Genomic DNA, 13,918 nt, shown 5'->3' on the forward strand with positions numbered 1-13,918 from the left:
ACTGAGACCTCCACGTATAGAGCGGTATATACCGTATTGGCCTGAATATAAGCTGCACTCGAACATAAGCAGCACCTTTAAAATTCAAGGAGGGGGGAGAGACAATACCCGAATAAAGCCGCTCCCTTAAAATTCCTCAGGCACTCACACCTGTTCCGTTTTACTGTATGTCTGTTTCAGCAGTAATATCGTATAAGCCAATTTTTGTAAGGTCGTGATTTTAAGCCACACTTTAACTTTTCACTATCGGAATTTGGGGGGGGGGGGAGTGAGGCTTATATTCAGGCCAATACGGTAAATGCAATAAATAATAATAATGGCCAGGTGCGACAGTAACCACAATAAATATTCATAAAATGCACTGCTTTTGCTGTTCAACCTTGTATACCTCAGGTCTTTCCTCCCACTGAAATCTCCAGTCTCCTTTCACCTTACCTGGCAGTGGAGGGGAAAAATCACACCCATAGAAACCTTTTCTGGCACAAGGGGAAAGGGGTAATTCGTCCCTATGCGCGACACACAGAGGATCACGGGGTGCATTCCTACTTTTTACTTTGTACAAGCTATGGGACTCTTACATCATACATTTAAAGCACTCTTAAAGGTAAAGGGACCCCTGACCATTAGGTCCATTTGTGGACGACTCTGGGGTTGTGGCATTTATCTCACTTTACTGGCCGAGGGAGCCAGCGTACAGCTTCCAGGTCATGAGGCCAGCATGACTAAGCCACTTCTGGCAAACCAGAGCAGCGCATGGAAATGCTATTTTCCTTCCCGCCAGAGCGGTACCTATTTATCTACTTGCATTTTTGGCGTGCTTTCGAACTGCTAGGTTGGCAGGAGCAGGGACTGCGCAACGGGAGCTCACCCTGTCGCGGGGATTCGAACCGCCAACCTTCTGATCAGCAAGCCCTAGGCTCAGTGGTTTAACCCACAGCGCCACCCGCGTCCCTTGCACTCTTATACCACTTTAATAGCCATGGAGAATCCTGGGCACTGTAGTTTGCTGAGCACGCTGTAGCTCTGTGAGGTCAGCACCCTTTTAAAAAAAAACTACAGTTCCCAGCATCACCCATGACTGTTAAAAGTGGTATAAGAGTGTGTTAAATGTATGTGTTCCTGGGAGTTTTTCCAGAATGGTCGTTTTCAGGACCTTGGATAGCTCTAAACAGACCCCCCCCCCCTTTGGCTTAAAAGTTTAACATTCAGTCTGGGGGCCAATTCAGACCGAAAGCATTTATTCATGCAGCACATTGTCAGCCTATGGAACTCCCTGTCACAGGAGGCAGCGATGGCACCGATTCTGATGGCTTTAAAAGAGGATCGGGCAAATTCACGGAGGAGGAGAGGGCTATTAAACTCAGTGAGACTTACTTTTGAGTTGATATGCATGGGCCTTGCATTGTCAGACACTGCACTGCACAATTTCTTGAAGATTCAACTGGGAGACGCATTTTAGTCTCATGTGAATAGTACTATGGTGGATAATACAATGATGTTGATGATGATGTGATATTGTTACCCTTTGATGCATATATAATTGACATCTTTTTCCACATATTTCACAGGGTATCTTTTCTGCCTGCGTGTGGGCTTCCCCCCCCCCCCCCCCCGTAGTTGAAAGCTGCCGCGCTTAATTGCCCTTTGTTTGTTTAATCTTTTTCTCCTCTCCTTCGGAAAAAAGCCCCGCATCTATAGTTTTTTCCATCCCATGTGAATATTATTTACTTAAGCAAAGCAATGAACGATGCCTGGAAAATTCGGCTCTTGAAGCGTGCATTTAATTTAAACCCTAACACAGAATGTTAAACTGTGTATTGCACCACTAATGGCTAATCATTAAAACCTATTAATTGAGGTTTAACAGCTGTGTAATAGAGATACACGACGCTCACTCCCTCAGTAAATATGATGTAATATCTGACTGGGATAAAAATGATGCCAAGCGGGGGGGGGGGGCAGATTCATTGCTGAAAACTAACAGCATAGCTATCCTAATGGGAGACCCATTTCCCTGCTTTCCCCATTTTCTCCGTTCTTTTAAACAAATTGTATTTTAAAATTTGAATATCGCTTCTGAAAAACAATAATAACGGCCCATCACCATCCCAACGGACTTCCAGCCTGCTCCGTGACACAATCTGAAATTTCTCATCCTTACCTTCAAATCTCTCAATGGACCTGCTCCTGCTCACCTTTCCAACCTGTAGCTCAGTCCTGGAGAACACGTTTTGCATGCAAAAAGGTTCCTGGAGGACAAGGAGATCAGCAGTGCTGTGTCGAAACTGGGCCTCCCAATTTCTCACAGGTTTTGTTCCACTACCGAATAAGCCTGCATAGGAAGATCGGAAGCTGCCTGGTTTGTAATCAGACTCATTGGTCTGTCTGAGTCAGTATTGCCCACACTGGCTGGCAGCAGCTCTCCAAGGTTTCAGGCAGGAATCTCTCCCAGCCCTCCCTGAAGATGCCGGGCATTGAATATGGGACCTTCTGCATGCAAAATAGCTGCTCAGCCTCTGAGCTATGGTCCTTCCATTGTCCTTCCATTTTTCAGCCCTGCTCTCACTTCAGTATTTCTTTTGAATCTTTGTGGGTGCAAGGTTTGGTGCTTCCCTTAGCCCTGTAAGCTGGGCAGGGTATGCATGTCTTTCTTTCCAACAAACATTTTCCCAACACTCTGTAGCTTTTTCCTGGCTGCCTGTGTTTCCTGATCTCCTTCCCATGGGCAGAGTTCACCTCGCAGTGTCTTACCCTGGGCTTGCACTGAAGTGTGGACACCCAGGAAGGCTGCAGAGTGCAGGCCACTGGCAATGAGGTTTCCACCATGAAAGAGAAGGCGCTCACAAGCCACCCTCCACCACCTCAAAGTCAGGCAAGCCCTACACCCCACCCCAAGAGAATTTCACCAAAATTCCATCTCTCCTTTGTTAATTTTCAGATGAGATTTCTGTTCTCATTAACCAATAGAGAATGAACTAAAATTCTGGATGTCTGCAAAGAGAGAAGAGGAGACTGTTCAGTAAGGTTCAACTGCAGTGCAGAACTCCACTCAAAGGAGTTCAGACACGCAGAATCAACACACAAGGTTTGCAACATTAGGGGGTGCCTTACACACAGAAGCTTTCTTTCAATGGGCTCAGTTCACACATTCTCCAGGAATTACTGAGTGCACCAAGATGATTGACAAATCCCTGTCCATCAGCTGGTGAGCAACCAAGTGATGGCTTCCCTGCAGTTATCCCAGAACTTTTGCATGTCCTCCCCAACATGTCCTTTCCAGTGGATGTAATTAGCTGCCAGCGAGAGAGAAATCAAGCATGTGTGAATCAAACCATTGTGTGAATGAAATATCAAGTGGTGTGTGTGTGTTTATCAGCCCTGGGCTTTTAAGCAGAAGCCTTGGGACTTTCTGTACTCTGTAGCCTTGACTTAATAGGGAAACTGAATTTTGCCATTCCATGTTCTCAAGGTAGCTACATCCTTCCCTGTTGAGAACAGTCCTCTGCCTGGCAGTGAAGGGCAGTTGCCTTCCTTTGCCTGTGACCTCTTTGTCAACATTTAATATGTCTTGCTATAAATCTGCACATTGGGAGGACAAATTAATACCTTGAAGGTTGCTGCTGGTGGTTTTTTTTTCTAAGTTGCCACGATCAGGGCAAAGCAAGTTACAGGGATGTCCCTGTGAATCATGCTGCCCCTAAGCCCTCTTCATAGCTTAGGGTCCCTTTTTTATTGTGCATTTGTCATGATTTGTGAAAATGATGGTATCGGGGCTGTTATATGCGATTCCAGACTGCTTGTACCTATGAAACCTTCAGGGAAAGACATCTTGCTTCCTTTGCACAGCTCTGGCATCTGCAGGTAGAGCTGGTGTTGTCCCCCACCTGGAATGCTGGAGAGCCACTCCCAGTCAGATTAGATCAGGGGTCAGCAACCTAAGGCCCATGCGCCACAAGCGGCCCATGGGGGTCGTTTAACTGGCCCACAAGCCACCCCCGGACCGAGCTGCCTGCTCAGCGAGTCCCCACACGCTGCGCTAAACCGGCCCGGCGCGGCGCGAGGACTCAATTCTGCGGTGTCAAAAATTGTGTCTGCACGTGCACAGACACCGAAGATCATGTCTGTGCAGACACAGATGCCGGAAATCACATCTGCGCAGGCGCAGGCACTGGAAATCGCGGGTGCGCTTGGGCGCGTGCACATTCTGGCCCACAGAGGGATCTCCGCTGGGGTGAACTGGCCCAGGCGAGGTAAACATTGCTGACCTCTGGATTAGATAATACTGAGCTATATGGATCAATTTTCTCACTTGGTATAGCGTCCTATGCTACCCTGGTCCTATGTCCTCATGCTATCCTGTCCCTACCTGCACCCCACCCATGTGAACTCTGATGAACCTCCATTGACTATCCTCCGAACTAAGCTTCCCGGAGAAAGCATCACTAAAGTGGTGCCAGAGGCCTCCCTAAGCTGCCTTCGTTGCTGACGCCGTCTCTTTCTCTTAAATCCTTAGAAAATGAGTTCCGAGGCAAACTGCTGAGTCAAAGGTGGACCCGTGGAGAAAAGATCAGCAGTTGCGAGACAGCCAAAGGCCTCCACAGCAGGCACATCAAGGTGAGGTCCTCCTTAGAGGGAAGCATCAGTAAACTCACAAAGCTAAGATACTAACACCCTGGTCTTGCTGTGCGTTAATTACCAGCAGCACCAGCAGACAATGGGGGCAGGGTTTTCCCCAGAAATAAGACATTCATTGAAGCGTTTGCTTGTTGAATTTGTATCCCATTCTTCCACCAAATGGTGCTCGAAGAAGTGAAATATGATTTTTAAAAATACAATAAAATGCAATGATGCAGGAATAAGATGGGTCTGCCAGTGACTATGAAACAGGAGAGGGGGAGCTTTGAGGTTCCAGAGACATCTCGCTGGTTGTTTTCAAAATACGATGCTGGACTACGAGGACTTGGTCTGATTCTACAGGCAATTGGTGATGCTCACACACAATAAACACTGCATTGTCACTCTTTCTTGAACTTTTCAACAGTCCAGAGAGGAAGTTGCAATCCCCAATGCATTGGCCTGGGACCAAGTCCCACCACAGCTGTCAAAGTTTCCCTTTTTTTAAGGGAAATTCCCTTATTCCGAATAGGATTCCTTGCAAGAAAAGGGAAAAGTTGACAGCTATGAGTCCCACTGAACTCCAAAGGGCTGGTCTCTGAATTACTGTGTGCATTATTGCACTGTCAATAAGGCTCCTCCTCAACCCAGATTAAACTTGCCTCACTTTGATACTGGTGTCCATTCTTCCTCTGCTTACCTGCCCCATGAACTGAATAGCCCTTACCAGGGGTTTTTTTTGGGGGGGTTGCATGAATTCACACACTTAAATATATATATATATATTGATTTAAAGGAAAGCAGTACAATGAAAAGATTGCACAACTACAACTGGGGGTTGGACTCGATGGCCCTTGTGGTCTCTTCCAACTCTATGGTTCTATGATTCCATGATCTGTTATTTAGTTTTGATTCTCAAAGGAGAAATAAAATTAAAGGACCCTGTATCTCCCCCCCCCAACCCCCCGGGGAACAAAAAGCAGAGGGATCAATATTTTGAGCAGGAAGAGAAGGTGTTCAGTAGCACCTCCCCTTTTACCATTCCTCCACTCCCAGTTGCAGCCTCTGAGGGCTCACCTACACTTATGATTGTGCTATGCCTAGAAGCCACAGGTCCAAGCAGTCTTCCACTTGACCCATACTTTCTGGGCATGGGTCCAAGTGGTTTCCCCCTTGCCCCACTTCTTTCCCAGGGAAAACCCACTCTTTAGCAACAGATCAGAACAAGTGGCAATCCAGGGAAACTCCAAATTGCCTGCTTGCTCTGAATGAGCAGTAGAGAGTGCTAAAAAGGGGAAAGCAGCAGGGGAAGAGGAATGGTGGATAATCCTTAAGGCTGGTTATTGAGATTGAGAGAGAGAGAGAGGAGACTGAGGTTGCTTCCAGGCAACCTATTTATTTCACATTGGTCCTGATTTGCTTGCACAAGGTTTGCCTGGAAGGTAATATGATGCCCATTCTATATTGAGCATCCATTCCGATTGGTTTGCTGGAAGGTTATACAATATTGCATCTAGCAATTGTGATCCCACAGTTTCTAGTGCATTTCCCTGTCACTTTCCTTCCTGCAAACAGTCAGGGGGCTTTTCTTTTCTTTTTGGAATCGGGTCTGCTGTGCAAGGATCTCGAATCTGCTTTAATTGTGCAGCCTAAATTTGCTGATATGCAGTTGAATCCCACCAGCAAAAGAAAGTAAGTGGTCTGACTCTGGCTCTCCCCACCACCGCGTTTCATCTAGCTTGGCCCTAACATTGCTTGAGGCCCTGCATTTACGCTTGGCTCGGGGAGACTGTTTGCAAACTCCCTAAGGCCATAACCAAAGGTAATTTGCTTCCAAAATAGGTTTATTCACCAGTAAAAAGAGAGATAATAAATATCAGCAAGACAAACCCGCGAGCTAAGGAACTAACATAAAAGGTCTAAGATACAGACTTGTCAGAAAGAGACTCCTGACAGGCCAGGTGAAAGGCGAAGTCTTTTGGAAGAGCTAAATGAATTCCTTCATTCATTCCTTCATTCATTAGCAAAGCAACCCTAATTAGAAGTCTCGGTGAAAGGAAAGCAAGTTTTAAAAAGAGAGTGGGTGTTGTTGTGTTAACACAGGAGGGTATTTAAGGAAAGCGACCCAGCTGCAACTTTTTGAAAAGGAGGAAAGGGGAAAGGCGGAACTGTCAAAAGTTCAGGCTAAAGTCTCTTGCCAGAAGATTAGGAGGCTTTTATGAAGGAATACTTCCGGTCTTATCTTGGTCCTCCTGAAACACGGAGCCCTGTGTCCCCCTGGTAACAAGGCATCATCTTGTGGTAGTTAAAACAGGCTCAGTGTAAGACAGCTGAGCCAGCCTGTATCTAAAGACCTGCTGCCAGTTACAGAGGAGAAACCAAACAGGGTGGTTGTTCAGCCTGCCAGAATCCAAACCCTGAAAGGTCTCCTGTTACTTTAAGAGCTGCTGAGGAAGGCCACGCATGGACAGGTGTGGCTTTTGCTCCTCACAGGGCTGCATAGACAGGGGAAGTTGCACCTGGTGGGGTTTTCCCACTCTCTTCTCTGCAACTCTTAAAGGTACAGAGGCTTCTGGGGGCCTAGTTTCCGTAGAGCTCTCGTTGGGACATTTAGGTTGGTTTATCAACCTAAATGATGATGATGATGTCTAGTCACCAATAGTGGGCCCAATGGCGAAGAAGGCTATTTCTGCATGTGCTGTAGAGGGAAGTGAGGGGCAGATGGGGCTCGTCAACCTGGGAAGCCAGCCTATCTAGGAGAATAATAATAATAATAATAATAATAATAATAATAATAATTTATTATTTATACCCCGCCCATCTGGCTGGGTTTCCCCAGCCACTCTGGGCAGCTTCCAACAGAATATTAAAATACAATAACCTATTAAACATTAAAAGCTTCCCTAAACAGGGCTGCCTTCAGATGTCTCCTAAAAGTCTGGTAGCTGTTTTTCTCTTTGACGTCTGATGGGAGGGCATTCCACAGGGCAGGTGCCACTACCGAGAAGGCCCTCAGCCTGGTTCCCTGTAACTTGGCTTCTCACAGTGAGGGAACAGCCAGAAGGCCCTCGGTGCTGGATCTCAGAGTCCGGGCAGAACGATGGGGGTGGAGACGCTCCTTCAGGTATACTGGACCAAAGTAAAACTCTGGTCCTAAACCTCCACTGCCTTATGGGACATCTTTGGGAGAAGAAAAGACCAAGGAGTAAACCTTACACAAATCTGGAGTGTAGAAGCCTTGCAACCTCCTTCTAGCAACTCCAGCAGCCAGGTTGGTACCCAATGTCTTGCTCTGCTTTCCTTTGAACTTTTATTCAGTTTTCTTTTTCATTCATTACATACATCTCATATCCATAACATTTACTACGCATTCCTTCCTCCCTCCCCTCCTAGGCTTCCCCCAACTTCCGCTTCCGGTTTGTTTCTCCTTTCACCCAACTTGCTACCTCCTAAAAGAAAAAGTACTAATAACATATTTATACAATAACATCTAACCTAAAAACATAAAGATGAAAATAAGTACACCGTATTATTTCTCTATCTTCTACACATTTTCTAATACTAATGATGTGAATGTTTATTTAAGTCCTGCCATCAAGTCTATAGACTTTCTTTGTTTCTGCAAATATAATATAAACGGTTCCCATTCTTTTTCAAAGTCACTGTTGTCTTTTTGTCGTAGTCTCTCTGTCATTTTTGCCAGTTCTGCATAGTTCATCAACTTCTCTTGCCATTGCTCTTTAGCTTGTGTTTCTCCAGTCTTCCAATTTTGTGCAATCAACATTCTCGCAGCTGTAGTGGCCTACATAAATAAAGTCCTCTTTTCTTTCAGTATATCTTGGCCTAAGATACCTAGTACAGTGGTGCCTCGCAAGACGAAATTAATTCGTTCCGCGAGTTTTTTCGTCTTGCGGTTTTTTTCGTCTTGCGAAGCACGGTGTCGGAAAAGCTTTGGAAAAGCTTCAAAAATCACCAAAGTCCTCAAAAACCTCACAAAAGGCTACCACACCGCGTGCTATGAGTTGCTCCTCAAAGTCAAGTCGCAACTGTATTAACGGTTTTAAGAAAAAGGAAACAAACTTGCAAGACGTTTCCGTCTTGCGAAGCAAGCCCATAGGGAAAATCGTCTTGCGAAGCAACTCAAAAAACCAAAAACCCCTTCGTTTTGCAAGTTTTCCGTCTTGCGAGGCATTCGTCTTGCGAGGTACCACTGTAGAATGGCTTCTACTTTCCTTTGGACCACATCAGAGGGGCGGGAGGGGGGTCTTGTCATCTGGACAGCCCAGGACCTCCTTGCACACTGCCCAGACTTGCACCCCAGGGTGCTGTTAACACGGTGGTTTGGCTTCACTCCAAGAGGCACAAGCCGTTGCCTCTGGAGACAGACAGATGCCAATTAAAAAAACAAGGCTAGTCCCTGAATCATCCTGCCAAGTGATGAGAGTTTTGCCACACATGTTCCACCTCCACTATTGGAGGTAATATGTGTTTGAATGCAAGTTTCCAGGAATCACAACTGGGGAGAGGGCTGCTGTTGCGTTCAGGTCCTGTTTGTGGGCTTCTCGTGAGCATCTGGTTGTTCACTGTAGAACAGGATGCCACTGGCTTGATCCAGCAGGGCTTCTCTTATATTCTTTTGTGCATAAAACTTCAGATTTTGTTGTTGTTTAGTCGTTTAGTCGTGTCCGACTCTTTGTGACCCCATGGACCAGAGCACGCCAGGCACTCCTGTCTTCCACTGCCTCCCGCAGTTTGGTCAAACTCATGCTGGTAGCTTCGAGAACACTGTCCAACCATCTCGTCCTCTGTCGTCCCCTTCTCCTTGTGCCCTCCATCTTTCCCAACATCAGGGTCTTTTCCAGAGAGTCTTCTCTTCTCATGAGGTGGCCAAAGTATTGGAGCCTCAGTTTCAGGATCTGTCCTTCCAGTGAGCACTCAGGGCTGGTTTCCTTCAGAATGGATAGGTTTGATCTTCTTGCAGTCCATGGGACTCTCAAGAATCTTCTCTAGCACCATAATTCAAAAGCATAAATTCTTCGGTGATCAGCCTTCTTTATGGTCTACATCACTGCTGGGAAAACCATAGCTTTAACTATACGAACCTTTGTCGGCAAGGTGATGTCTCTGTTTTTTAAGATGCTGTCTAGGTTTGTCATTGCTTTTCTCCCAGAGATCATTCTATCATTTTTGAGATTGCATCCCAGTACAGCTTTCGTCTCTCTTTTGTTGACTATGAGGGCCACTCCATTTCTTTTACAGGATTCTTGCACACAGTAGTAGATATGATGGTCATCCGAACCGAATTTGCCCATTCCCATCCATTTTAGTTCACTGATGCCCAGGATGTCAATATTTATTCTTGCCATCTCATTTTTGACCACATCCAGCTTACCAAGGTTCAAGGTTCTTACATTCCAGGTTCCTATGCAATATTTTTCTTTACATCATTGGACTTTCCTTTCGCTTCCAGGCATATCCGCAACTGAGCGACCTTTCGGCTTTGGCCCAGCCGCCTCATATATTAGTGAAAATAACATGCAGAAATGCATTGCGCTAAGGCGACACACTCTGCAAAAACGTGTATGCTAGTGAAAGCTGCGTGCAAGTATGTGTCTGTTATGAGAAATTAGCCCTAAGATCTTCATGGATTTTCATTCGGACTTTGAAAAAAGAGAGAGAGATTCACAAACTGATGTGGCAATGTGGAGAAATGGACTTAAGATTTGGGGGCGGGGGTGAGAAACCAAATCTGACAGTTTAGCCCACCCTTGTCCTCTTCTCATCAAAAGCAGGCTTCTTCATTGCAAACAATTGGAAGCTCTGTGCGCGCCAGAAGACTGTGCATTATTGTGCCTCAGCAGCCTTGCGCTTGAATGCCAGCCCCACAAATTGAGACGATGGAAGCATTATAATGTCAGGCACAACGCCATGTAGCAGGTTTTCCAATCCGCTTCCCTCGCAACGGAGCAAAAGCTCTCCTGGTCGCACGTAGTTAAATGTTTCATTTGCGCCCTTCATTTCTGCAAATGAAAACTGACAACCCGGCTTCGTTAGGCTGTTTATTACACAGCGGTAATTTTTAATTTGGGGCCTTTGGAGGCGAGAACAGCAATCGCTGGTGCACACACACACAAAAAGAAATGTCAAGAGAAATTCTCCAAAGATGTAAAGCTGGGGATGCCATGTTTGTTGCTTAGTCTACGGAACTGTAAGAGATGCAGCCGGGGAGGAGGAAGGGCATAAGTTGAAACAGCAAACTCCTAGTTAATTCAGCTGTGAATGAGACTTGGGATGGGTGGGATGTCAGGAGAACTTAAACAAAGCAGCTGGGAGGGCCCTAAAGGGAAAAAATGGAGGCGGGGGAGAATTCGGAGATGTCTAAGGAATGTGTAGCTTGGAGCTACTTGATGTACCAGCTACAGAGCCAAACACATAGGCAGTGCTTTTGCAAAGGCATACATTTAAAGCTAGTAGTCTTCCTGCTTCCACTGGTCCCTGTTTTGTACCCTTGGGCTCTGCACAACCAAGAATGAGACTTCAGAGCCGGAGTTCTTTCTCCCTCTACAACTTCCATCATCCCTGACCATTGGCTAGGCTGACCTAGGATGAGAGAAGTTGAAGTTCAAGAACTTCTTGAAGGCAGCACACTAGCTACCCCCTGAAGTAGGAAATCTTTCCCTACCATTTGGTGGCCGATAGATTATTTATTTATTTATTTATTTATTTATTTATTTATTATTGTTATTATTTCTATCCCACCCATCTGGCTGGGTTTCCCCAGCCACTCTGGGCGGCTTCCAACAAAAGATTAAAAATACATTAAAACATCAGTCATTAACAACTTCCCTAAACATAGGGAATGCAGTCATACCTCGGGTTGAAGTTGCTTCAGGTTGAGCGCTTTCGGGTTGCGCTCCACGGTGACCCAGAAGTAACGGAACATGTTACTTCTGGGTTTTGCCGCTTCCACACATGCGCAGACGGTCAAAATGACGTCACGTGCATGCGTGGAAGTGGTGAATCGCAACCAGCACATACGCAGACGTGGGTTGCGTTCGCTTCAGGATGCGAACAGGGCTTCAGAACGGATCCCATTTGTATCCAGAGGTACCACTGTAGAGGCTTCCAAGGTAGCACTTTGGTTGAAGCATGCAGGAAAATTGCTTTCCTGTTATGTAGATAGGATATCCCAATAAATATCACATATGCTGTCCTGTAATATGATGTATGGTTGCTGTTTTTTGGTGGGGTGGGGGTTTGCTTTCCCCCCCATTTCAATTGCATTTTTATATGCCGTAACCTTATTATTAGTATTAGATTCAACAAAGATCTCAAGAAATAGAATATTTAAAAAATTAAATGAAGGCTTTTCTGTATAAACTGCTCTCTTTGGTAGCGCATCCACAATCCACACTGATCATGTTGGCCTGTTATAAAGAATGAACAGTCCAAGAGGAAGCCAGTACCTCCTATAGTGCCTTGGGGACGCGGGTGGCACTGTGGTCTAAGCCACTGAGCCTCTTGGGCTTGCCGATCGGAAGGTCAGCGGTTCAGCTCCCTTTGCTCTGCCCCAACTTCTGCCAACCTAGCAGTTCGAAAGCACACCAATGCCAGTAGATAAATAGGTACCGCTGCAGCGGGAAGGTAAGCGGCATTTCCATGCGCTCTGGTTTCCATCACGGTGTTCCATTGCACCAGAAGCGGTTTAGTCGTGCTGGCCACATGACCCAGAAAGCTGTCTGTGGACAAACGCTGGCTGCCTTGGCCTGAAAGTGAGATGAGTGCCGCAACCCCATAGTCGCCTTTGACTGGGCTTAACTGTCCAGGGGTCCTTTACCTTACTTTTTTTTAAAAAAACTTATAGTGCATATGAAAAGTTTCAGTAAATATCACCCCCAAAAAATCTACTCTGCATGAGAAGGGACCACATACCAACACCATTTTGTATGTCTGCCCCTATTAGACATGGCAGACCATTCTTGTTATGTGGCTGGTTGGTGTCCATGTATGTAGAGCCCACATGGTGAGGACTTGATTCTTCTACAGCGTTCAACAGAGGTGGTTGGGGCCATTGGAGAGACCCCAGTAATAATGTCACTGAGTCAAAAAGCTTGCCTAGAAAACACGCTTCCTGGCTGATCAGCAACCCTGCTGTATTTCCCATGGATGCTCACTATATCAAGGTGGGGTACTGATCCTTAGCTAGTATGAATCAAGACTCACCAGTGGGTTGTGATTTAGGGTTGCCATATGTCCTTCTTTTCCAGGACATGTCCTCTTTTTCAGGGGTAAAATTTCTGTCTGGGTGGATTTTGTAAATTTCTCAAAACATCTCTGGATATACTTTCTGGATGAGACATAGACATAACTGGTGGCTTTAAGACTTGCTTTCCTCTTCCCTTCTCCTGCCCCCCTCAGCAATATATCACAGCTTCTATAGCCTACATATAGAAGGGGGTATTTAAAATAGCATAGCATCCTCTTTTTTGCTCTTCAAAATATGGCAACCCACAGTGATTTGACTTCAGACAGGTCTTCAGGCATGGGGTGCAAAGGTGGAAATGTCCAGTGTGTGTGTGTGTGTGTGTGTGTGTGTGTGTGTGTTAATCAAAAATTGTTCTTACCAAGCCTGATGAGGAACAGTTGAGGGAGCTGGGTTTGTTTAGCCTGGAAAAGAGGAGACTGAGAGGAGATATCATAACCATCTTCAAATATCTAAAAGGTTGTCACGTGGGAAATGGTGCAAGCTTGTTTTCTCCTGCTCTGGAAGGGGGGGGTTATGACCTGAACCAATGACTTCATGTTACTAGAAAAGAGATTCCAACTAAACATCAGGAAGAACTTCCTGACAGTAAGAACTTTTTGATAGTGGAACAGACTCCCTCAGGAAGTTGTGTCTCTCCTTCCTTGGAGGTTTTTAAGTGGAGCTTGGATAGCCATCTCTCATGGATGCTGTAGTTGAGATCCCTGCATTTTAGGGGGTTGGACTGCATGACCCTCAAGGTCCCTTCTACGATTCTGTGATTCTATGGGCACTTTCCCGTCAACTGTGGATGCAAACTTAGGGATGGAGGAAAGCAGCCTTATGCCTTACAATGGGTCAATCCATTGGTCAACCTAGCTCAGCTTTATCCACACCAGAAGTGACCAAAGTTGTGCCCTTTAGATGTTGTGGATTACAACCCCTGACCATTCCCCATGCTGGTTGGGCCAATGGGAGCTATCAGAACATATGGAGGGCACCACATTGACTACTTCTTCTTCTTTTACATATACATTTTTATTAGTTTTTTTTAACCTATCA

At 45.8% G+C, this 13,918-nt stretch overlaps 1 protein-coding gene across 4 annotated transcripts in view; it reads left to right on the plus strand.

Annotated features, from left to right (window-relative positions):
- The window catches only part of MYT1 (myelin transcription factor 1), a 170,926-nt gene that overhangs the window by 60,086 nt on the left and 96,922 nt on the right, over positions 1-13,918 (plus strand). For all 4 annotated transcript variants that reach the window (XM_081011053.1, XM_081011055.1, XM_081011054.1 and 1 more), the window contains exon 2: positions 4,514-4,614. In XM_081011053.1, coding sequence (XP_080867179.1) covers positions 4,514-4,614 — 101 coding nt within the window. The remainder of the gene's footprint in view (positions 1-4,513; positions 4,615-13,918) is intronic.

Source organism: Podarcis pityusensis, assembly GCF_964106645.2.
Source record: "Podarcis pityusensis genome assembly, chromosome: 6".
Lineage (NCBI taxonomy): Eukaryota > Metazoa > Chordata > Lepidosauria > Squamata > Lacertidae > Podarcis > Podarcis pityusensis.